The sequence below is a fragment of the Dysidea avara genome, chromosome 2 (genome assembly GCF_963678975.1).
Source record: "Dysidea avara chromosome 2, odDysAvar1.4, whole genome shotgun sequence".
Classification (NCBI taxonomy): domain Eukaryota; kingdom Metazoa; phylum Porifera; class Demospongiae; order Dictyoceratida; family Dysideidae; genus Dysidea; species Dysidea avara.
The window spans coordinates 1,890,844-1,917,063 of NC_089273.1; the positions used below are offsets into that span (position 1 = coordinate 1,890,844).

The following is a 26,220-nucleotide window of genomic DNA, read 5'->3' on the forward strand; positions in this document are numbered from 1 at the left end:
ATCATTGATGCCACAGAAATATTTGTGGAACAACCACAGTTACCAGAGCTTCAAAAAATGACATTTTCTAGCTACAAAAATCACAACACTTTCAAAGCATTAGTTGGTATTTCACCAGATGGTGCTATAACTTTCATCCTCACTATATCCAGGCTGTATTTCTGATAAAGAGTTGACAAGGAAGAGTGGCTTTCTTGATTTGTTGGAAGAAGATGGCTGATAGAGACTTTGAAATTGAAGAAGATCTGATGCTTATTGGAGTGAGGTTAAATATACCTCCATTTTTACGTGGTAAAAAGCAACTATCAGAAAATGAATTAGTGTCCACTAGAAGAATTGCATCCCTACGGATACATGTTGAAAGAGACATGGAAAGGATTAAGAATTTTCATATATTTGATTGTACCATACCTTCCTCACTGACAGATATTGCAGATAAAATCTTTTTTGTGTGCTGAGTTCTAGCAAATTTTTCACCTCCTCTGTGTCAGTAAATGTAAATTATTGACATTGTTTACGTATATTCTAAAAACCTGTATAGTAATGATATTATACATGTTGCAAATTATGCACAAAAGAAACTTGTATATCTATGTACAATGCATGTTCTATAAATAATAACTGGGCTTGTGTTCCGGGGATATAAGCTCGGGAAAACATGTTGCATGTAGTAATCGTCAAGTTGACTACAAAAAGAATCCTCCCATAAAGGGTCAGAGTAAATCCTTTCAATTGCAATGCCACATGTGGTATATACGCAAAAATCACACCACTTAGATTTGGGTGAAACATGTAACTGCAGTTGTATTTGGTGATAATAACTGTGTGTTCTTTTCAGGTGTAGCTGTCCATCAATAATGGAGCAGTAGAAGTCGGCATTCTTACAAGCCTCACGAGGATGGACAAATGCCTTAGAATATGGACATTTGAACTCAGCTATGCCCTGTGGGTTTGTTACAGATGGATCAGTAACCCATGCATCTGGTGAAGCTCCAAGCCAGCATTTCCTTGGATGTACCACAAATCCTGCCCGAGTGGCTTCATTGCCATGATGACCATCTTTTCCCATGACCTTGACATATTCTTGTCTTGCCTTGTCTTCACTGTTGATACCCCAAGCGATAGGTTTGGGTAGGTGCTGCATGACCTTAGGATACATACAAAACTGAAGCAACGAAACAGTCCTTTTCTTCTGCAATAAAATACGGCCACATTTAGAGCCAGTGATTCTCAGACGACGTGCATCATGCCATTTGTCACACTCAGATTGCTGTCTGGTGCATGATTCTAAATAGTCCCTTTCCTCAGCTGTAAGTATCAACTTCTCCAAAATATTCTGCTCAACTGCAACTGCTGGGATCACAAAAAGTTGGTTTGGCGAAGCTGCTGTGTCATTATCACATTCTTCATTGCCATTCAGGTCTATATCTGAAACTTCATCACTTCTGATACAATAACAATGATCATGCTGAATTTTGTCAACCGATGGTAGAATAACATTCAAGAAACTCGGTAGCTTTTCAAGCTTCAAAAGATACAACTTAGTTCCTCTAGCCTTTGTGGGCAAGGAGTTCTAAACTTCAATGGCCTAGGATCAAATACCGTCTTCGAGCCTCTTGATCGAAATTGTTCTGGTTTTAATTCTCGACAACGAGCAACTTGCCAAGTTGGTCTACTGGAATTGGTTCTACACGTTTCCCACATGGCTGGTTCCATTCCTGCAATTTGTCTGTGCAAGTCATGTACTCTGGCAAACATCATATTCTGCAAAAGTCCGCTAAAGCATAGGAAAAGGCACCGATGTGCTTGCAACTTCCTTGTGGTGCAACTCCAGCAGGGCATCCACATTCAGCATAAAAGATATCACAACTATTCACATTCAACACCATCTTGAGAAAGTAGACTCTGTCTTTTCTCATCTCGTAAAAACAGGTTATCTTCTGTAGCACATACCTGAATTCCTTGAATGTGTCCACATCGAAACAAGTTCTCTGCAGATGAATTGATTGCTTTGAAATCATCAGCAGGAAGTCCATCGGAGACAGATCGGTTTACAAAATAAGATACTATTTCACCAAAAGTAAAATGGAACTTGTCGGTGATCGTAAGAGCCTTTACGAACTCTTCCCATCCACTTTCTGGGAATTCTAAGTCAGTGCAATCAGCTTGATTATTAATGTCCATATTTAATACAAGCCTTCACCCTGTGTAATGTATATATGGACACTAATAATTATTCCATACACAATATAAGATGAAATATTAATGCAAACATTAAGCTACATATCCTACATGTAATAAGCAGGCTCTCGTATAAAAATACCCTAACAGATGTCGACCCCGGTAATAGACCTTCGTTTAAGCGTAGTTGTAAAACCTACGTATACAGGATAGCTGTAGTACAGGTCTCACCACAGGCGTATGTGGGGGATGCCACTACAAACACGTATAAATAAGCCTATGAATATTTTACCTGGCGATCAATTCAGCCTTATTCTCCTTCGTTGGTGCTTCCCTACTGGCGAGCCAGTTCTTCAATTCCGTAACCTTCATTTTAGATAGCCTTTTGTCGTCTTCCGCGAGGTTTTCCATCATCACAATTATTTCTTTTAACGCACATGCCCCTCCAACCGTATTTTCTAATTACGCAAATTTGAACAATGAATATGTGCCATTAACAGACCAATGAAAAAGAAAAGAAGAGTTATGGATGATGAGGTATCAATGTTGAGGCTAGGAGGTTGGGTACTATTCAGCTGCATTGACTATCGGGAAAGAGCAATTAAGAACAAAACAAAGATTAAACACACAGCTGACAAACTGCAGTCATATTCCACAGAGCTGCGGGTTCTACAATCACTAGTTGATGTAGAGAAGAAGACCTTGCCAATTGGTATAACAGCTCAAGACAGGGGATCAATGACATTTCCAAAGTATTCATTGCTCCACTACATACAATTTGCAAACAAAATTTTGATGGATCATCTCTGCACAGAAAGATACGAAAAATATGGTTCTGAGCTGCTTAAAGTGATTTAACATACAAAATTATATACCATAAAATTATGATACTTGCATGCATAATGTATATTATATTGCATAATGTATATATTATATTGCATAATGTATATATATATATATATATATATATATATGTATGTATTTATATGTGTCAATGTCTATAGGTCACAGAGCAAGCTGTACTCAACAATGAGATGCTAAAACAACGATGGATGGATTCTGCAAGATGTTTGATTCCGGAAGATATTCCAAACAGTGCAGTTGCTTCTGTGGGACAAATGATGATGCTGAAGATGCTACATTCACGATGTAAAGAATTTATTACAGGACACCGTTTGCTAAGAAACTTAAAGGGAGGAAAATGTGCTGATGTAGATGTAGAATTGCGTGCTAAGTTAAAAACATGCTAGTGAAAAACATGTACCTACATAACATAACTTTATAAATTACTGGGAAATGTACACCTATTTCTTCCTGCGTAGTTCTGTTTCCTTTTAATACAAAGGCTGTTGTCTATAATCATCTCTCGATGTCCTCTTTCCTGACAAACTCCTTTTCGTTAAAAGTGATGTCCTTGTCCAAGCATAGTTGGCTGCTGTCAGGTTGTGTTGGGCGACCTGTCTCATCTGGCCAAAAATTGTCTCCATTACACTTCCAGTAACATCATGGGGATTGATGTAGTATCCAGGATTTCTGTTTATGTATTGTGCACTGAAGTCCTTAAATCCGTAATACATTATCCTTTGTAGGTCCCACGTCTAGTACAGTGATAAACATAGAGAGTTAATATTATCAGATATACCGTACATGGCAAAATATTGGTGGATTAGAAGTCGTTTGCCAAATTTTCCCTCTTCAATATACAACACGAAGGAGAAAAGCTCCACTCGCTAATATTTCCCCCCATCGAAATTTTGTCATGTACGGTGACAGCTACAACTTACCTGCCAGGATATAAAGCTCTTGCTGAGCTGGGATGGGATCATATCCTAAAATAATATAATCATTAAGTGTCTAATTTAAACACTCAGACGCAATGTCAGTAATATTGTGTATAACTGTTACGTACCTGAAGACAACAATTTATCCAGCCAAAACTGCTGGCCTTTGTCCATTTGCTGAACAATGTAGCCAAAAACCAGCCTCAAAATTCCCTGACGATGATAAGGCAGTATTGGTTAGGTAAAACTAAGCCCAAACAAACTTTCAGATCGACCCGAAATGCTTTCAACAAGTTGCTACGGAATTTTTAAAAATATATTTATTTAACGAAGCTTTCTACTAACTGACTGAGTAACTGACTGATGCTTCAGACAAGCATAACTCGATAGCGGCTAAGGCTATGGGCTTGATTTTTTCACTGTTCAATGTCGCTTCAGCCCGAGAGGTGCCTTTTGGCATACTACAGTACATACAATGGACTTACCATTGTCCTCCTTTGTATCCCATCCCCATTCATCTTTGCTGACAGCGAAAGGTGTCAATCTGGCGGTAGCACGTGATGGCTTCACTTTGTAACAGAAATCATCTGTATTTTTCATAGTAGTTATTTTGATAGATGCATTTCGAACAGTTCTTGATCCGAAATGCTGTGTAACAGGTTGAACATAGCTGACAACGAAGCATAATGGATGCTTCACTTTTCAGACAATAATTGATATGCATGGCACCATTTCAGATGCGATATGCGTGGGTTCACCAGTCATAATAATTATTTACAAAAAAATGTTAACAAACAAGTACACAGAAAAAATTTGGAATGTTCAACTAGAGTAGGGACCATAACACATCAATAAAAAGTACTGAAACAAGCTGGAATAGTCCATGATATTAAATCACAGTAATACAATAAGAAGTGTTATTTCCCTACTGTGCTCAAGGTACCATAATGGAATTGCACAGTAGGGATATAACATTTCTTATTCTGATTGTTTAACAGCTCAATGTTGACAGTTTTGTTAACTGTGTAGTATATCTGTCATCCTCTACCTCTCAACCATGTACACTAGTAGTGTAGTTTAATAACTGTGTCCTTGTGTAGCTCATTTCATAAATGTGTGTTACAACACAATAATTCCATGGTCATCATAGAGTAATTATACATACGTACACCATACTGACTAGCTTGTCATACGTGTCTCATTAAACTTGTTCCATTACAGGTTGATTCAAGTAATGCTGACCACCACTGTTAGTCAGATCACATGATCTCAACAAGATGACAGACACAGAACACCCTCATGGTCAGATGGTGTTCCAGTCTCATCTAACAAGTGATGAACAAGTTGGACATACAATAATGGACCAGTGTTATATACCCTAAGGGTTGGGATTATGAGGATCATGTGATAGGCAGAGAAGAGTAGTCCCCTCAGGCAGATAATGACACAGATGATATAGGTCTAAGAGAGTGAGAGATTAGGACAGTATATCAACCTGTCATCCATGTTGTCACCTCCTCCGAGATATTTACCATCACAGGTAATTGTGTCTGTCCATCTGTCTGTGTGTAGTGTGTTATACAAATATTGTACGTCTGTGTGAAGGTAGTACTGTAGTAGTCATGTGTTGACCATGTACATATGGTAGAGCTGGAACAAATGTACAAACCCTAAAACCATCCAACAATAGAAAACATATCATTTGTGTACTCAGAAAAGGATAAATAATTGTAACAACATTCACTGACTTATTATGAAGGACTAGACCAATAGTGAATGAATATGACACAGTAGTCAATTTATTAATGTTCAACTAACATCAGTTTTAGATGTTGTAACATTATCAGCTCAATGTAGTGAACTGGGAAGGAGTTATGAATAGTTTGTAGCATGTGTGTTTGAATTGTATAAACATTGTTGTCATGGCAACTTTTGACTTGGTCACAGGGTAATCCCCTAGGTAACATTTTATTCTTTATTAAATCACAAATATAATAGCATAAATTGTGTTCTACCTGTTAGGGTACAAATTAGATGTTGTTAACAACTCCACCTCATCATAGCATACACAAACTCAAACCCACAATTACTCCTCACATCTTAGTGTATAAAAGTGTCCAGTGTATACTATTATAGGAACAACACACCTTGTATGTTGTAATGAAGTGGAAGAATTTTGACATCGTAAACAAGGTCCAGTATTGTAGCAACATTTTAATGTGATGAGTTGTGTAGAGTTTGAAGTTGTGTGTCTGTTGATATGTAGTAGCAAAATTTTAAAGAATTTTTGATCTGTAAAATTTTATTTTAACTAAGTGTACTCGCTTTATTACAGTCAACAAAACATGTGTGTGTTCACAATTTGGGCTGTGTGTGTAGTGTGCGTGTGCGTGTGTGTGTGTGTGTTGTTAGAGCTGTGTTGCAGAATTATTCTAATGGAACAGTTACTGTTGAAACTGTGTTATTGTCATAAGACTACGTCGCCATTTGTATATACTTGATGTATTTAACATGTATTTCAAGTATTTCACATATAGTTAACACTATTTTACTACAGGACACATTCTGGTTTCTCGGTGGCAAGCCAGTCAATACTAACAACAGGTTGACAACAGAGTTAATCTGTTTATCTCTTGACCTGTGCTGACATTATTGTAGTGTCCCATATCTTTTGTACTGTTAGTGTTGAGTTGTACTGTGTCTATGGTGATGACATAAACTAGGGAGTATTGTGTGTTCTGTGTACACCGTCTGTGTAGTGATGTGTTGTGGGTCGAGGGGTACCTCTTCTTTGTGCCATGTGTGTAGTTATTGTTATAATACAGGTTGTTCCTCTTGTTCTTGCCAAAATCTTTATTTCTAAGAGACGGGATGAACATGTCATGAGATACTGTATCACTGTTTGAAATCATTATTCATGTAAATCTTTAAGTGTTGTATGTTTTAAATTGTTGTTGTTTTATTTAAATCATAATCTGGTTTTCTAGTTTAAGTGTTGTAATGTACAGTTTGGTGAGATGTGGGAATGTGACACAAGATACTTTGTACTAGGATTAGTGCTGTATTTTTGCTGCAGGTATATCTGGTATTGAGAAAATACCCCAGTATCTGGTATTTCACAGTATCTTGGTAATCTACTAATTAATACACATTTTAATCAAGCTGGTAATGTTTATTTGTGTTAAAACAGTCAAGTGTTAATCTGTAGTTATTATCCAAAGTTGGAGATATACCATAAGTAAAAGTTATTCATGGCTAACAGGTTAAATGCATTTTGCTAACTGCTACACAGTTGATACAAGTAATGGTTGGCTCTACAGTGTAGCCTGAAACCTCACAGTTTACTGTTAGGCAGGACTTGTGGTTACCACCAAACCATCAACACATAATACCAAAGACCTGATATTTGGCTTCCCTCATAGCTTAATGGCATTCATACCAATATTACTGGTAGATTTGAAAGTGAATATCTCTCCATGTGTTTATACTGCAGATCACTCTGGATGGGATCGCTTCAGTGCAATCCAGATCAACTTTTGAGCCCCGTTTATATTACGAAGGCCAAGCCCACTCCAATCTGTAAAAACTTAAACCCATAATCATAATTTGTATCGAACTAAATGTTGTTGATTGAGGATTTGTGCTCTCTATTTTTGCCAGGCTAGCAGGCATGATAACTCTTGCGTAAATGTTGGCCTCAGTGTTGGCGACTACTCTCAACTCTGTCTAATTAGTTAACTGTTGATTCGTACACGTACATGTTTGCTTTAAGTCCTAGTGTAGTTCTAGAGGGTGTCTTTCCATATTGTCATCTAAATACTTTTCTGTTACTAAATTTCATCATTACGGTCGCCATTTTAGCTGTAACTGTCCATACCTTAATTCTGTTTATTAAAGTTAAATTAAACTACAAGGTCACAACTGTTTACACGCTGATGTGAGTCACATTAAATTGAACTGGACCACCTCAGGTAGGTAGTCCCATTCATATTTGCATGGCTCGATTCGGCATGTGTTTACACTGAAGTGTTAATCTCCCCAGATTGAATTACACCACAATGGCTCGAATTCTGCTTCTAGTGTAAACGAGCTGTTTGACCTGGTTTGGCAATAATACTGCTGCATCCTGGTATATCTGGTCTGGTGTACCGCCCGGTACTAACTAGGATCAGAAATTGCTTGTTGGCCTTTTGGGGAGAATATTATTATTGACCTTCCCATTAAAAACATAACAAGTAGTAATATTACATTAATTGTTTTTGAAGCAACAAAACTCTTGTAATGTTATGATGTCCAATATTCCCTTTGTGCATATCACACTAGTTGTGTTGTGTGTGGTAGTGATTGTAGTTAATGGAGAACACTTAGTCTAATTGTCTATAATACAGGCTAGACTACACACATACACTTCATACACTAATACTGTACATGGTCAACCTCCCAAACTACATATAACCTGACATGTTTACTACATCAATAAGACAACATCCTCTTGATAATCTGACATGTTTACTACATCAATAAGACAACATCCTCTTGATAATCTGACATGTTTACTAGTGTTACACTTATAATTGGATTGGTTATTGGAACTTATAATTGGATTGGTTATTGGAAAAGTCATTTATCAGCTGTGTTTTTTGTATATCAGTATCGGAACAGCACCATGATGAACAAATCAGAGACAGATACACCTGTATATGTATTTGTTTAGAAATACATGATCATGTGCACCAAATGATGTTTATAAACACATTGAGTTACAACGTTGTTATTACTCCTTCAATGTACTGTCAGCTGTTGTTGTAGCAATACTGCCATTATAAACAAGGTAATGATATCCTTCACCATCAACTAACTAGTAAAATATGATACAAAATAGACACGTTATGCTATATCGAATTGGCTATGTGAAAATATTAGGTTATCAGAATATCAGCAAAATAGTACAACACTATTTATAATGTTTACTAATCTGACACAACTCCTTGGTAGTGATGAGTATGGGAAGTTTTAGTGTATCTGTATATAAAAGGAAAAATTAGGAATTTTAGAAGAAATGGAAACAGGGAGGTCACCTACAGCTGTACACCTGTAGATATACTAATGATCATGTGATCCCATTACCCATGACTGAATTAGGGATTAAATGTTCACTAGTATATCTGCAGGTGTAGGCAACCTCCTTTGTTTTCCAATGTTTCATGATCCCTAATCAAACTTAATATTCCTAATACTTGTTTCAAGTTGTTTGTCTAATTTTTGTGACATTGTGAATCCACACATACCACATCAAAAGAAAGGTGGTGCCAGAGATAAAGTTTTCATCTGAATGCATGCCCCAGTTATCAACTACTAACTCGAAAGTGAGGCGGCCATTACACTTTGCTTTCAGCTACGTATGTTCAGCCCATTATACAGTGCTGCACTGTACCTCATTCCTTAAGGTAATGGCTAAGGCTGTGGGCTTGATTTTTTCACTGTTAGACTTTGCTTCATTCCAAGACGTGCCGCCCAAGGTGTCAATTCGCGGTAGCGAGATGCATGGCTTCCCTATGTTTGTAAACTGGAATTGTCCCTATTTTCCATGGTAACTGGATTGAGAGGCACTTCTAGTACTGTTCTTTGTTTGCAATGCTGTGTAATGGGCTGAAAATAGGGTAAAGTGTGCACTCTCAATTAGTTGGGGTACACAAATTGTCTGTATTTTTCATAGTGACTGGATTGACTACAGAGGTGCTTCTCTTAGTGTTCTTCATTTGGACAGTTAGTCAATAGAAAATTCCATTGAATAATTTCTTTTTAATTTAGCAACAATCTATTTATGGTCATGCTGAAGGCTCTCTTGGGTTTGTTATACGTACCTAACTAATACTGCCAAGGTGTCAGGATGGTAATCTGAAGCAGGTTTCAGAAAAACCAAACCTCCATGATCTCTAATATACAGTACTACCATACTGTTTTCTATTTGTTGGTTGCTACTAATTACTGACCATTATTCCTTATAGGGTTATCAGACCCCACTGGTGGAGAACATGGACTCACTTGGGGTCACTGATGGAGACATCTGAAGAGATCAAGACTTTATGAGTATGTTAAGATAGTATATGTTCACATGCACACACACACACACGCACACACCACACACACACACCACACACATACACACACACCACACACACACACATCACACACACACACACACACACATCACACACACACACACACACACACACACACACACACACACACACACACACACACACACACACACATACACACACACACACACACACACACACACACACACACACACACACACACACACACACACACACACACATACACACCACACACACACACACACACACACACACACACACATACACACCACACACACACACACACACACACACACACACCCACGCACGCACACACACACACAAATTGTAACTATATTTCAAGGACACAAGACAAGCATATACCACTACTATATATAATAGTCCAAATCATGTTTGAATAAAATCTGTTACATTATCTGTACCTTGTTGTACGACAGGTTCATGTTAAAGAGCTTACAACAGTGTAAAGATGACATCAAACAGATAGCAGTGTTTCATCACAATATGGGAGAACGCTGAATGGTTTAAGATCTACTCTGATTACTGTACCAAGTATCCAAGGTAACCATGTGTGTTCTAATTAATTCCCGCCATAGTGACATTATTAACAGCTGTACTATGTTTAACTGCTTTGGATATTACTAACCGTAACACATGTTCAGCTACATGTATACATAGATGGCTTCTGTACTGTATTACATGTGTATGGTGATGTTTTTATTGTAACTAATTCCTGTCAGGGTATTTGATAAGGTAATATGGTGCCCCATTGGCCCATATTGTGTTATCATATTGCCTTATCAGCTTGTCACAAATTATTTATTTGTAGCTGTGTACTAAATGTGTAGCAGCAATCTGCAAGTAAATTTTTAGTAACAGAATTCCAATTGTGGAACACCTTTGTACCTAATACATGTCTAATAGTACTAGTTGTTTTACTGCATTAATATTATTATTGTGTCAAGTATACTGCAATGAACAACTTCTTCAAGGTCAAGTCTGTGAACATAACCATCACAATAATATTGTACATGTTTCTAAGCCTACAGTAGGTGTTCACTTGAAATGCCAGTCATACATTAGCTTACAAAGTCCTCTAGATTTCATAACTGTTTATTGATAGTGTATGATACGATGTGATCACTCTATTGTATTATTGTACAGAAATGTCAACAGAAACTTGGACACATGTTACCACTAGGAGCCTACCTGTTGAAACCCTACCAGAGAGTGTCGAAGTATTCACTATTACTAGAAGTACGTGTGTGTGCGTGCGTGCATGCGTGTGTGTGCGTGCGTGCGTGCATGCGTGTGTGTGCGTGCGTGCATGCGTGTGTGTGCAGGGCTTCCAGTAATTTGTTTGAATGTACAGGGGTGTACTGTCAAACTGTCAGTACAACACAGATTTTGTCCTGTCAAAACATAAAAATGTTCTGGTACCCTGTGTTAAGCTTTCAGTACTAAAGATGTAGTTAAGCCAAAATTAATGTAACGATGTCATAAATTAATGTAACAATGTCATAAATTAATGTAACACACTGTTCCTAGTCCACTGCAACAGTCTTTTAGCTATTAAATAAAACTTCATGTATCCCACAAGTCAAAGGTAACACTGGATAACATGGTTTTAAATAAATTTTGCACATTTATAAGCTGACAAGTACAAGTAGGCTGGTGTTCCAAACATCACTGTTTTGGCTTGAGGTAAAACTTGTGGCCACAAGCCATAAACAAACAGCTTAATTAAATATTACTGCCTTTGTAAGGCTGCTCTTCCTCCAGCAGTGATGTATGAAGTATCCAATCACAATGTCTGGACAACAATAAAATGGCGTGCAGACATCCTTGTGCTAGCTCACTGGACAGCAATAGTTGTGTTTCACATGACCACTGGAGGCTTTGCTTTGTGTGTGCATGTGTAATGTCAATTGGGGAACATCCCACCCAGCTATAACATCAATGGTTAATTAAACTTGAACTACTAACTTGTTGTTTACTTTGTTCATGGTACATGTTTGAAATGAATCATCTATCATATCTCATATCATAGCATGCATGTACATCTACATATGAGTTTCTTTTTTTATTTACAATAACATCCTGTCTGTCTGTCATCCTGTCATTCCTGTCTTCCTTCCTGTTACAAAATTACAAACACCTCAGCACTTTATTAGAATGTCCTTGACCACCATGTGTAATTGTACGACCATATTACATGATATAATGGATCACCTGATGTAAACTATATGCTGAGTCTATTGAAGTTTACCATTTTTCAAATGGACCACTAGAAAATGACTTTCAAAAGGTGTCCAACTTTTCCTGTAATTTTTATTGAGGCCAACAAAACTACACTAGTGTGTCAGTGGGATTCTGTGGTGTATGTTTTAAAACACACTGCACTGACTGGCACCTGAGTAGCATGCAGGTGTCCCAGTGCTGGTTCACTGGGTAGGCATGACTGCATTATAGGTGAGAGCCAAAGACTTTTTGAAGGATTTTGCTTTCCTTTTTGCATTTATCATACAGTACGATAGTAACTGTATGGTAGGTACCACAAAGGAGTAGGCATGGCCCACAAAATAACATCACCCCAAAACTAGCCTCAATTTTCCCTGACAACGATGAGGCAGTATTGGTTAGGTAAAACTAAGCCCAAACAAGATTTCAAATTGACCCAAAACACTTTCGACAAGTTGCTACGGAATTTTAATTTTTTTTTATTTGACGGAATTTTCTACTGCCTGACTGAGTACTGACTGGCTGATGCCTTCAGACAAGCGTAACTCGATAACGGCTAAGGCCACGGGCTTGATTTTTTTACTGTACGACGTTGCTTCAGCCCAACAGGTGCCTTTTAGCATACCACAGTATGTACAACGCATTCTTCATGGACTTACCAGTGTCCTCCTTTGTGTCCCATTCATCTTTGCTGACAGGGAAAGGTGTTGATTTAGCAATAGCACGTGATAGCTTCCCTTCAAAACAGAAATCGTCTGTATTTTTCTTAGTGGCTATTTTGATTGCAGATGTGCTTTTCAAACAGACGATAATTAATAATAAAATTGGGGCGCGCGGCACCATTTCTTTTGGTATGCGTGGATTGTAGCGGTGCTTTCCGAACAGTTCTTGATTCGAAATGCCATGTAACGGGTTGAACATAGCTGACAATGAAGCATAATTAATACTTCACTTTTCAGACAATAATTGATATAGCTGGGGTGTGCGGCACCATTTCAGAAGTGGTATGCATGGGTTTACCAGTCATAACAAAATTATTTACAAAAAAAAGTTGACAAACAAGTACATGAAAAAATTTGGAATTTTCAACTAGAGTAGGGATCATAGCACATCGATAAAAAGTACTGAAACAAGTTGGAGTAGTCCATGATAGTAAACATTCAGAAGTGTTAAATCCCTACTGTATATTTCTGTTATGGTATTTTGAGCACAGTAAAAGTGTTGATTTAGCAATAGCACGTGATAGCTTCCCTTCAAAACAGAAATCGTCTGTATTTTTCATAGTGGCTATTTTGATTGCAGATGTGCTTTTCAAAGAGACGATAATTAATAATAAAATTGGGGCGCGCGGCACCATTTCTTTTGGTATGCGTGGATTGTAACGGTGCTTTCCAAACAGTTCTTGATTCGAAATGAGAGTAGGAATCATAGCGCATTGATAAAAAGTACTGAGACAAGTTGGAGTAGTCCATGATAGTAAACATTCAGAAGTGTTATATCCCTACTGTACATTTCTGTTATGGTATCTTGAGCACAGTAGGGATATAACACTTCTTATTGTTTTACTGTGATTTAATAGCATGGACTACTCCAACTGATTTCAGCACTTTTTATCGATGTGCTATGGTCCCTACGCTAGTTGAAATTCCAAATTTTTTCATGTATTTGTATATGTTGTGTGTGTGTGAATTACTTGTCATGACATGTGTGTTATATACTGTACATGTACTTTACCTCACCTTGTGCTGCATTAGGTGCCTGCTAGACTTTGGCAGTACCAATTCACTGGGCTAGGCCCCTCACCGTCTATACCTTAAGGTGACAAACAACACTGTCATACCTACTAGTATAGTGGTCCATGTAGTACCAACTGTGATACCTGCTGACCCACCGACTACAAGAGCTGGCAAGAGCACAATGCTTAGTCAAACTTCCGACCTAGCTAATCCCAAGAATATAACAGACAAAAGGAACCAGTTAGGTAAGATATGTCATGTGATGATCATGTGATGTTTCAGTTGTCATTGCAGATCTAACCAATCAGGTGTTGTCTAGAGGAAAGGGGTGTGGCTTTGTAATGACCCCAAGTCAGTTAGACATTCCTGCCCACTCTAGTCACATGATCCAAGTGTAGTTATACTCTGACATGTGAGGAGTGTACTCTGATCAAATTATGTGTCAGGTAATATCTTAGAAGGTCATGTGATGCCACCTTATGTTATGTGACATAATTTGGTATTGTGTGACTTCATTTCTTTTATGTTACCAAATTACAGTTAAGTAGTTTGCTACACTGACAGGATAAAGAGAGGATTTTCATAAGTTTTTAGAAATCAGTTTAGTATTGAAAATTCCCTTGCATTACTGAATTAAAATTATAGTTAAGCTTGTCTGAGCTAATGTCTACACATTCAGTAATGTTTGCAACATTTCTTTAAACTGAAAATGGTTAATGCTTTGGTTTATGGATTAGTGTATACATACAGCCTACATCAATTAGAGTGTTTTTGCTATATTATTCAGGTACCAGGGTTAGCTGATACTTCAATTGTGATCAGTTATGGAGTTGTTGGTAGTCCTGTATTGTTCCCTACCACTGATACACATGGCTCCACTATAGTGAGGTAACAACATCAGTTATATGGCTTGTATATTGAAGACACATTGACACCAATTCACAATGAAGGGGTAACATCCTCTGATTTCAGTAGAAAAATGTCACAATGTAAAAAAAGGCTGGGGCCATTTGGAAAGATCTTTCTACCAAGAGTTTCTAATGTAAGCAACGGAAACGAAGTTTTGTTACTGTATCACTGTATTGTTCACAAATTGCAACAAATGTATGGTTTTCCAAAATAGGGTCACATTTTTAGTGCTTGTTTAGTTTTATCTATTGCAACACATGTCAAATGCAATTATCAAACTTCTACAAGTTTTTCGTACTCTGCTACTGCAGATGAAACTACCATAGGGTCTGGTTGTTAAGCACACATATGCATTAAGCTCGTATTGTTTGTTAGCGCTTACCCATTTCCCGTACTTAGTCATGGTTGAAAGAAAACACATGTGGACAAACACAAAGTTCCAAGACAAGATGTGCTATACAAGATAGCTACTATAAGACTTGTAGAGGTATTCCAATGTTGCAAGGTGTGAAATTTCACATGGCACATGGCTAAAATGACTATACTTACCAATCAAAATGGTCTACCATAGTGTCAAGAGTTCATAATATTGTAGGGGGGGGTGGGGGGAGAGTGTCTAACAACCAGTGTATAAGTCAAACGCACAGTGATTTGTAATGATTTTACACCTTCTAGTGTTGATAATAGGGCAGCCAGATCGAGGCTGGTTTGTAGCAAGTGGTGCGAACTATATGCACGCCTAAAATAAAAGTGCTCATATCGATAATGTGGCGCCCGAATACAGTGATATTTGGTGAAGAACCCGTGCTTGAAAATCAGGCCTCACGTCCGAAGAGAAGACGACTGATTGAATGGAATCCTTTATACAGGCCTAGTGGTTGCGGAGAAGACTCAACTGAGCTCCCCGTCGAGAAGTCACTGGATGGTAAAGAAGGACCGCTTCAGGCTCACGATGTGAAAGGCGATGAGCAAGCTGAAGTAAACTCGGTACGAGGGGAAGGGAAACGAAAAAGTACACGACCAAACGCTGCCTCTAATACAGTTCAACCACAACCATCAGAGTCAGCCTCCAGCTTGTCCTCTACTGTAGGTCGAAAACAAAAGGCACTAAATAAAAAGGAGAAGTTGCGTATAACAGATCACCTTGGTTCATTAAAGCCTGAAGTAGTTACCACTGTGTCTCTAAACAACGTGCAAAAACTATTGCCAAGCTACAACTCTGAACTAAAACAGTTTTGTACATCTGTTATTCCCAACCAGCTAAAGTTTTTGTCATAACACTTGCAGAAGGTATTTATAAGACTTTACGAGGAGTGTTCGACTTTGAAGGAGAGATACCTGCAGTTTCAGATAAGGTGGCATAGATACTGCAGCTACTTATTAGTTGATAAGAACTGTCAGCTTTCACCGGTTGGTCTGCATCCAACAGACCCTTTGGCTATTGAAGTAGTGGCTGTTTGGTCAAAGTGGAATAAATTTTGTTCTCTACATTCTCTTCTATCATCTGAATCCAAGAAGTTCCTAATGGTATTTTGCAGTTGCGTATATGATGAATTACTTCGACAATGTCACATAGCTATTCAAGCTGACAGACAAAAAGACATCATATGTTTAGAGGATACAGAGGACATTTATTATCGTTTTGGTGGTGCTACCCTATGTAGTATGCTGCATAGGAGATATGACAAAATAAAAGTCTGCTCATCACAACAGAATGTTACAGTCTCACTAGAACTAGCCCTACTGCAGTATACATAAGAAAGAAGACAAGGACCACATACCGGATTACCTTAAGTACCGAGACAAGGGAAATATGTACTTTCCTTGTACAGAACTACTTCCATTTTTAAAAGCTGTTGATGTTGCCACCAAAAATAAAGTTAATGATACAAAATTTAACCATCTGGGTTCAAACATGTTGACTATAATAGTGGAATCACTGCACAGTTATAGCAATCGTCTTGCAGTGTATTCAACCGCCTTGGCTGCTAGAATGTGTGATTACCCATCACAACAGTGTATGCTGTATTTAACGAGATGGTACAGAAACTTGCCCATATCAGAGTACAAGAGTATCTTGATACCTTTAAACACAAAGGAGCTGCTCAAAAGGGAAGTGCTTCATTAGCAGGGCAGAACCTACGGGATTCGTTATTGACACACCATGTTAACCTTAAAACTAAACAGTGATACTAACAATATTTACATTATGAAATGCATTTGATTATTGTTTACATCCATATTTCTTCTTTTCTAATGTGCAATTGGATAAGTGTAGGGGAACATCTCTATAGTTAACTGAGCTGTGGTGGTATTCCACAGTGTGCTTTACCAAATGTGCTGCTCTTGCAGTAGAATAGTTAGTTGAACTGAGCTTGCCTCCTGCTATGTGCTTGAACTGGCTGAGTAGTGTTTCAAACACACTTCCTGAAAGTCGTAAGGGACTAATAAAATGTTCTGGAAATTTGTCTAGGCAAATCAAAACCATGCATTGACATTCAGAATCAGACCTTCTCTTGACAGAACTTTGCCACTTTACAAAGTATAAAAGCCCAGAAGAAATTTACTGAAATACTTCGCTGCTTAAGTCGCATACCTTCTTGTGACTCAGGAAACCCTTCTCAAATAATTTACTGTATGTCTCAAGGTACTCTAACGTAAGCTTAACACTAGCAGCATCCTTAGGCACAGGATCTTGATTAATGTATTGGTACAGCTCTGATAGTACCAGTTCTTGCTACAATTAAATACATCAACAATGCACGCTGACTTAAAATTATTTTATATGTACCTGCATGATCTTAGCGGGTAAGACATTTAGCTTTGTCCAGGCATCACGAAGGACATGAACCTCTTTAAGCTTTGGCACCATGCGTGCACAACCTTTGTCTCTTCTTTGACACTCCCTAGAATACAAATCCAGTGTCGCTTTCCACCCAAACTTTGTCCCATCAGCAGAGGTAAATTCCTCTCTTGTGATGAGAACAAAGCATTTATCATGTTTTTCAACTATACAAAAAAAAAAAAAATCAACTGCATGACTTGATCAATAGTTTATAATACCACTATAGATAAATACCATAAACTTTTGATGTAATAATTATGCTAGTTTACCTGGTGACTGGGACATATAAGCCAATAAGCAAAGCTTAGTGGATCACGTGGGTTCACAAACCATGGTTTCACTGCATATGGATCTGGGCCATTGCAAGTACCACACATTCCATAACAGTCATGGGTAGCCTTTAATGCTGCCAGATTAGGAACTGCACCATCACACACTAGGATAAGAGTTTTAATGTCGTGAACCTACACATGTTAGAAAAATGCTACGTTATTCTAAACTTATGTTATAACATACGTGAAAAAGTCTAATACTCTCCAACGCACAAGAGCAAATAAACTTAGCTGTCATCGTTTCTTCACTAGTATAAAATGGCCCCACAATGTCACATGAGGAGGTAAGGTCTCTCCATAGGAATTGTAGAATGTAGTTGGTTTGCTGTACTCTGTGATCACTATCAAACAGCTGGAATACATCGTGCAAGGATGCCTGTGCTTCCACAGTCATTGCTAGTCCAATTATTCTATGGCTCTGTGAGTTCCACATAAGAGACGACACAACTTTTACTTCATCAAGAATTAGCACCCCTGCACTCTTCGGCCTTGATTTATGCTCAGCTTAACAGGATTGCTGAAATATTCTGTACGCTTCTACTTGCTTGCCAATTGACTCCACTGCAGCCCCAGCTTCATGCAGGAAATCCCCTGTGTATGCCTGCAGTGTAGCACGGGAAGGAAGCTGCAAGATACTAAAGCTTTTTAGAGCTTTATATGCTGCAGGGCTTCGGACAAAGACAGCAAGTGCTGCAAAATAGAATTACAATATTTATAGCAGAAAATTTTGATAAGAAAATGTTGACAAAATAATTATGAATAGGTATGGATTTACAAGTTTTACAATTATCAAACATTAAGTGAGTGTTTCAGTTGTTTAGAAACATTCAATTTGTCAAAACTAAGGATTTGATTTAAAGAAAATTAATCTGTCAGCATTGTCTACTGCATAACAACGTACCAATTCTGATAGTAACCAAGCTCCAATAGTTATTACGATTTCCAGTCTCTACAGGATGTAAAATCATAAAGTATATTAAATGAAGCTATTCATCAGAAAACTTATTATCTAACAGAAAATCTCTATAATCTGTTAATATAATATGATCTTCCTTTACCAACATGACAAGTAAGTGTCAGATTATAGAAATTTAGTGTAATTATATCAACTCACTGTTACACTTTTGATCCTTTAAAAACTTCTCTCGGGCATTATTTTTGTCCAACTCCTATGCAACCCTCACAGAATCTCCAACTGAGAAGCTATCTGCTTCCTTAAATGCTTTCTGCAACTCATCCACTTTAGCTTCCTCAATCTGGGACATAATTTCACTTAGCTCATTAGATTGTTCATCATCTAGCAATAGCTCTGTATCAACAAGCCTGGCTAACTTTGCTTTATCAGCTGACCTTTCCACCTGTGCAGCTTTTCTTCTCTTAGCAACACTAGCCGGTGAGAGGTACTTCAACTTGAATGATGATGATGGCTGCTGCCTGGCAGTCCGTCTTGCTGGACTTACATCAGATCTTCGCCTTTGGTATGCTAACAGAGCCAGAAGGCGTTTACATTGCTTGCACAACACTGCAAACTTTAATTTCTCTTCCTTGCTGATGTTCTTAACAAGGTGATGCCACAGCAGACAACTGTCAGAATCAATTCAATCGAATGGTTTGTCCCATGATGAACTCTTTTGATGTGGTAACGAATAACGGCCTGATATTCATCAAAATACATTTTCTTATTAAGCCCAGGGCAGAATTTGTGATCACTTTTCTTAGCAATAATATCACACACCTCAAATAACTCACGAATATTGTTTACTGTACCACTCTTAATTGAAACAAACAATACTTGAATATCACAGGTGAAGTGAAGCTCTGATGGGATAAGCAGAATTCTTGCTACTGACATATAGACAGCTCCTGGTAACTGATACAAAAATCTTTGTGTGATATCCAGTGCTTCACCCTTCCCACAAATTGTCTTTGTAAAGGAAAGATCAGGATATCTTGTGCTTCCTTTATTAACAGCATTTTGCAATGTTAATGCATTCACTGGTGCTACTGACTGAACCACTGTTGGCTGGTTAACCACTGTTGTTGTGTGATTAGCCATTGTCGGTTTGCTAACAGATGTTGGTTGATATGCTTGTTGGCTAACCATTGTGGTTATTAGGTGAGTTGCTGGGTGGAGCATTCCTGATCGATCAGCTATTGTTGGCATTGTTAGAATGTATGACTGAACCATTGCTGTCTGATTAACTGAACGTTGGCTAGGAGCTTGGTGGGACATTGGTACCATCGATTGTGCAGCTGGATGGGTAGTCGCTGACTGCGTAACTGTCACAGATGTTGGTTGAGTATTGAACTGTAACTTGGTTGCTGCTGATTGAAGAGTCGACTGGTTTGGTAGAATAAATGGAGGGGGCACTACAGGCTGGTTAATTGTGGTAGATGGTCTATTAGTAGGCTGAATCAATGAAAGCTGATTAACCGCAGCTGCTGTTAGTTGAATAGCAGACTGGAGGATATGTGGTTGACAAAACATAGTTGTTGTTGACGGAATCGCTGATTGAAGCTTGGTTAGCTTGTCTGCTATGGCTTGTTCTGAGACGGCTGACTGAATGACTCCCTGGCTAACATTAACTACAGCTGTTGTTGTTGGCTGAATGACTTGCTGGCTAACTACAGCTGTTATTGCTGGCTAAATGGCTTGCTGGTTAACCTCAGCTGCTGCTGTCAGTTGAATGCCTTGCTGGTTAATTTGTGCTGCTGTTGCTGAATGAAGAACTGGCTCTGTATACGATGGACTGATTTGTTGATCTTGAGCTGATTCCTGAATGGGATGGCAGACACAGTGCTTTAACACTACTACAAAGGCGCATTCATGATACAACAAATGGAATAATATAAACAACATACGTAATGATGGCCGATACTTACCAGTACTGGAAATCTCAAATGCGCAACAGATGAATCTGAACTGGCCTGCCCCACAAATATACGACGTATTTTGCTGTTGCACTGTAAATTATCAAGACCGTCACTCCGCCGCTTAGGAGTATCTGCCATAAGGGATCCGGATCGCTACCACGTGCTATCTTCTTAAACGCGCCATTTCGATAGGTGGGAGAATCACGAGACATCTCCTGTTACCGATGCACAATGGCAATATCGCTTTGCTGTCGGCAAAGTCCTTGTTACACAAAGGCCATCATCACTCATCAACAGTCCTGTCATTCGTGATCACGTGTTAATTGAATCCGAGAGTATACGATAGATTACTGGTGATGCTTATCTCTGTGGGATTGTACGTGGTATATTGAGCGTTAGACACTCTCCCCCCTACAATATTATGAACTCTTGATAGTATGCTCCATACAATGATTTACACAGTAACTAGACTACTCCAAATATTGGTAGACATTGTGACTGCAAATCACATGATCCCCAAGAGAGTGAATCATAATCACAACAAGTAGGCACATACTCTTAACAAATACATTTTAATTTTCTTGAACTTTATGTGCCTAACAACCAGACTGTATGGTATATTGATGTATCCACTATGTGTTACATCAAAGTATGGCTATGATTAGTGTGTGTGTTGTTCAGGTTTGGTTCTCACCCAGCTGATAGTGGACCTGTTGAGAGAATTGTGAAATTAAAGAACACCAGTCCACATGGTGAGTTAGTTTAGTATAAGTGTAGTGAGCACAAGCTACACTTATACTTGTAGGGTCTCTCCCACATGCACACTGGTCACCATATTTTTGGTAGTGCTTATATTTGTATTTTTAGATGCAGTTAAATCTGACTGCTGGTATTTTTTAAATGTTTATTTTCTTATACAGAGCTGATGGTGGACTGGGAGGTGTACAATAAAGTACCAGGGGATCAACAACTGATAGATCTCACTGTGGCTGTGGGTAAACCATTCCCTGATGATATCACTGATGATGAGGAATCATGTGATGATGATCTCATACCTGATGATGTCATTAAAGGATCATGTGATCTGGTAAAGGTCATGATCAAGGCTCATGAAGGAGTAGCCTCGTCTCATCCTATCAGACTGATCAAATTGTAGGTGTCATAGTTGATTGATTGTTATTGAGGTTCTTGATCACTCACAGGTCATCAAGGGACATTCAAGTGTCTCTGCTGATTGATTGATTGATTGATGATTTACCCTCTAGCAGTCAATGACTGCCATTCTCCCTTGCCAGAGCAGTACAAAATGTACAAATACAGTATAGCTACGTAGCTAACAAGTACAAAACTAAACACACAGATACAAACATGTGTACAAGTTGAATATCTAAATGGTGGTCTAACGTTAACTAAGGCATAGATACTGCAGGGGCGGATTTAGGGAGGGGGATAAGGGGGCTTCCTTTTTAAGTTAGTACTTGGCCAATAAAACCCTAAATCCTAAATCCTCTATTGTTCAACTCTGTTACAGGAGAGTATAGCTTCTTTTTCTTCAAAAGTTCTTCAAGAAAAAGGTTTGATTGTGGGTTGCATTTCCATAGTTACAAAAATTTAATTGTGGGTTTTGTTTTATACATTGTTTTCCACTATGGCTATAAGAGGTGATTCTTAATCAAAGTGTAGTTTGATTCAAAGTGTTACTTTGTTTATCTGGTTACAGTCAGTATATAGCTACCAACTCAGCCATTTAGCAAAACTGTAGTCTTGGTAATTAACAGTCTGATAAGGCAGCTAAGCAATAGCATATTTACCCACTTTTGTCTATGAATGTTAAATTTGTATCAGTTACCTTCTGATATGACTTCATGTTGTGAATTATGGTGCAGGCAGCCTAAGGGGCCTTTGATCGGGGCCCCAGCCTGAAGGAGCCCCGATCAAGGGCCCCTTGAATACCTGTTTAAAAGATTGATATACTCTAATAGAGCAGTCAGATCTTGATATTCTAATAGAGCAGTCATAGTATCTGTAGGAGTAGTGTAACAAACTTATAAAATGGAGATATAGTTGGTGAGGTAGCTATTGTCATTGTGAGCATGTAATGACCTTTTATTTTATTTGGTCTTCAGTTACAGCTAGGCTGAAGTTGTGCATTGAGAGTGGAACCCTCCTTGCCCCTGGAGCCCCATTTTAACTCTTTGCCCTGGGCCCCTTAATTTCTCTTGGCAACCCTGCTAGCTAGATCGGTCTTCATAACCTGAAATAAGTTGACTATCACAACAGCAAATTAATTCAGAAAACTCATCATCAACGTGCCAGTTTAAAAATACAGGTGAAATTAGTTTTATCATGTTGTGAAAGCCTTTCCAAATCTGCTGTACAAACGTCAAACAGCTGAAATACAATGTAGCTGGTCTATAGGTTACCAGGTATACTATAGTGAATTCCTTTGATTTAAAAGAGACATGACCTGTACTAATCAAGACACACGGTAGTGTGTCGTGCGGCCCAAGAAGCCGGCGCGTAACACCCGTGAGTATATTGACAGGAAGAAAGAAAACGCAATTTTCGCACCTCCGTAGCTCTGTGCTTCCTTGATGAAACAAGACGATTTTTGCTGTGGACATGCCCCCCAACTGCAGCACTCCACATTCCAAATTTGAGCGAAATCGCTTCGCGCGTTCCCGAGATATGCGACTTCAAAAATTGGCTCAGTTTCTTCGTTTTTTTTTTCTTCTTCTTCTTCTTCTTCTTCTTATTTTTCTTTTTCTTGTCGCACACTTACAAAAACTGCTATAAAACTCGCACGCCATATCCGATTGCCTTGAAATTTGGCACACAGAAGGGGGATATAAAGGCGCATCTCGGTACCAACTTTGGCTGGAATACGATAAACAGGCAAAGAGTTATGAGCGATTATTCACGAAAATTAACACCAATATGTTGTCACGCCTACAGGGTAAACCGCGTATGGGAAGAAGCTGAAAATCGGTGGGTGAATAGGTTAACTATTGAACCTCAAACCTTTTGTGGTTTGAAAGAAATCGAGCTAAAAACCAGGAAGATACAACGAAAAAACCAACAGTGTGTAACAATTACGCAATCGAGATTAGCTAATAAAAAACGACTGCTTGCCACGCCTACCAGGTAAACCGCTTGGGGTAATGCTTTGAAAATCGCTGTACAGATGGAGTTATCATCTTAGAAAGGCTCTTCAATGGTGTAGAAGAATCAGACTTAAAACCACGGAGTTATAACACGAAATCCAACTTAGTGTAGCAAGTGTGAGATCGAGATACTCTAATAGAGCAGTCATCCTAATAGAGCAGTCATCCTAATAGAGCAGTCACCCGAAGAGAATTCAAGAGATCAGCTAGAAACAAGTAACCTGTATAGAGATCAGCTACAAACAAGCCACCCTGTAGAGAGATCAGCCACAAACAATTCACCCTGTAGAGAGATCAGCTAGAAGAAGTTACCTTGTAGGGAATTCATGCAACTATAGAAAGAGATAATTCAGCTAGAAGAAATCACCTTGTAGAGTTCAGCTACAAAGAAACCACAATGTAGAGAGTTCAGATACAAAGAAACCACCATGTAGAGAATTCGTTTACAAACAAGTCACCCTATAGAAAGATCAGCTAGAAGAAGTTACCTCGTAGAGAGTTCAGTTACAAAGAAACCACCATGTAGAGAATTCATTTACAAACTAGTGACCCTGTAGAGACATCAGCTAGAAGAAGTTACCTTGTAAAGAGTTCAGCTACATAGAAACCATTCTGTAAAGAGCTCAGCTACAAACAAATCACCCTGTAGAGAGATCAGCTAGAAGAAGTTACCTTGTTGATAGTTCAGCTACAAAGAAACCATCATGTAGAGAGTTCAGCTACAAACAAATCTCCCTGTAGAGAGATCAGCTAGAAGAAGTTACCTTGTAGAGAGTTCAGCTTCAAACAAATCACCCTGTAGAAAGATCAGCTACAAACAAATCTCCCTGTAGAGAGATTAGCTAGAAGTTATCTTGTAGAGAGTTCAGCTACAAAGAAACCATCATGTAGAGAGTTCAGCTACAAACAAATCTCCCTGTAGAGAGATCAGCTAGAAGAAGTTACCTTGTAGAGAGTTCAGCTTCAAACAAATCACCCTGTAGAAAGATCAGCTAGAAGAGGTCACCTTGTAGAGAGTTCAGTTACAAAAAAACCACCATGTAGAGAGCTCAGCTACAAACCAGTGACCTTGTAGAGACTTCAGCTAGAAGAAGTTACCTTGTAGATAGTTCAGCTACAAAGAAACCATTCTTTAAAGAGCTCAGCTGCAAACAAATCACCTGTAAAGAATTCAGCTACAAATAAATCACCCTGTAGAAAGATGAGCTAGAAAAAGTTACCTTGTAGAGAGTTCAGTTACAAAGAAACCACCATGTAGAGAATTCAGCTACAAACTAGTGACCCTGTAAAGACATCAGCTAGAAGAAGTTACCTTGAGAGAGTTCAGCTACAAAGAAACCATTATTTAAAGAGCTCAGCTGCAAACAAATCACCTATATAGAATTCAGCTACAAACAAATCACCATGTAGAGAGATCAGCTAGAAGAAGTTAACTTGTAGAGAGTTCAGCTACAAACAAATCACCCTGTATAGAGATCAGCTAGAAGAAGTTACCTTGTAGAGAGTTCAGCTACAAAGAAACCACCATGTAGAGAGTTCAGCTGCAAAGAAATCACCCTGTATAAAATTCTGCCACGAACAAATTGCCCTGTAGAAAGATCAGTTAGAAGAAGTTACCTTGTAGAGAGTTCAGCTACAAAGAAACCATTCTGTAAACAGCTCAGCTGCAAACAAATCACCTGTACAGAATTCAGCTACAAACAAATCACCCTGTAGAGAGATCAACTAGAAGAAATTACTTTGTAGAGAGTTCAGCTACAAAGAAACCACCATGTAGAGAGTTCAGCTGCAAACAAATCACCCTGTAGAAAATACAGCCACAAACAAATTGCCCTGTAGAAAGATCAGTTAGATGAAGTTACCTTTTAGAGAGTTCAGCTACAAAGAAACCACCCTGTAGAGAGATCAGCTAGAAGAAGTTACCTTGTAGATCGTTCAGCTACAAACAAATCACCCTGTAGAGAGATCAGCTAGAAGAAGTTACCTTGTAGAGAGTTCAGCTACAAAGAAACCACCATGTAGAGAGTTCAGCTGC

The 26,220-nt window shown here is 38.5% G+C and overlaps 1 protein-coding gene across 16 annotated transcripts in view; it reads left to right on the forward strand.

Annotated features, from left to right (window-relative positions):
- Positions 1-22,430, forward strand: part of LOC136246439 (deleted in lung and esophageal cancer protein 1-like) — a 43,908-nt gene extending 21,478 nt beyond the window's left edge. For 2 of the 16 annotated variants that reach the window (XM_066037883.1, XM_066037882.1), the window contains exons 6-18: positions 3,186-5,502; positions 6,520-6,881; positions 7,039-7,127; positions 8,614-8,793; positions 9,971-10,052; positions 10,522-10,645; positions 11,249-11,341; positions 14,080-14,306; positions 14,356-14,507; positions 14,849-14,949; positions 21,703-21,773; positions 21,942-22,173; positions 22,224-22,430. In XM_066037883.1, the coding sequence (XP_065893955.1) occupies positions 14,499-14,507; positions 14,849-14,949; positions 21,703-21,773; positions 21,942-22,173; positions 22,224-22,263 (453 nt within the window). In that variant the 5' untranslated portion in view covers positions 3,186-5,502; positions 6,520-6,881; positions 7,039-7,127; ... (4 more) ...; positions 14,080-14,306; positions 14,356-14,498 and the 3' untranslated portion in view covers positions 22,264-22,430. The other 14 variants (XM_066037890.1, XM_066037892.1, XM_066037886.1 and 11 more) reach the window with 14 other exon arrangements.
- The last annotated feature ends 3,790 nt before the right edge of the window (positions 22,431-26,220 follow it).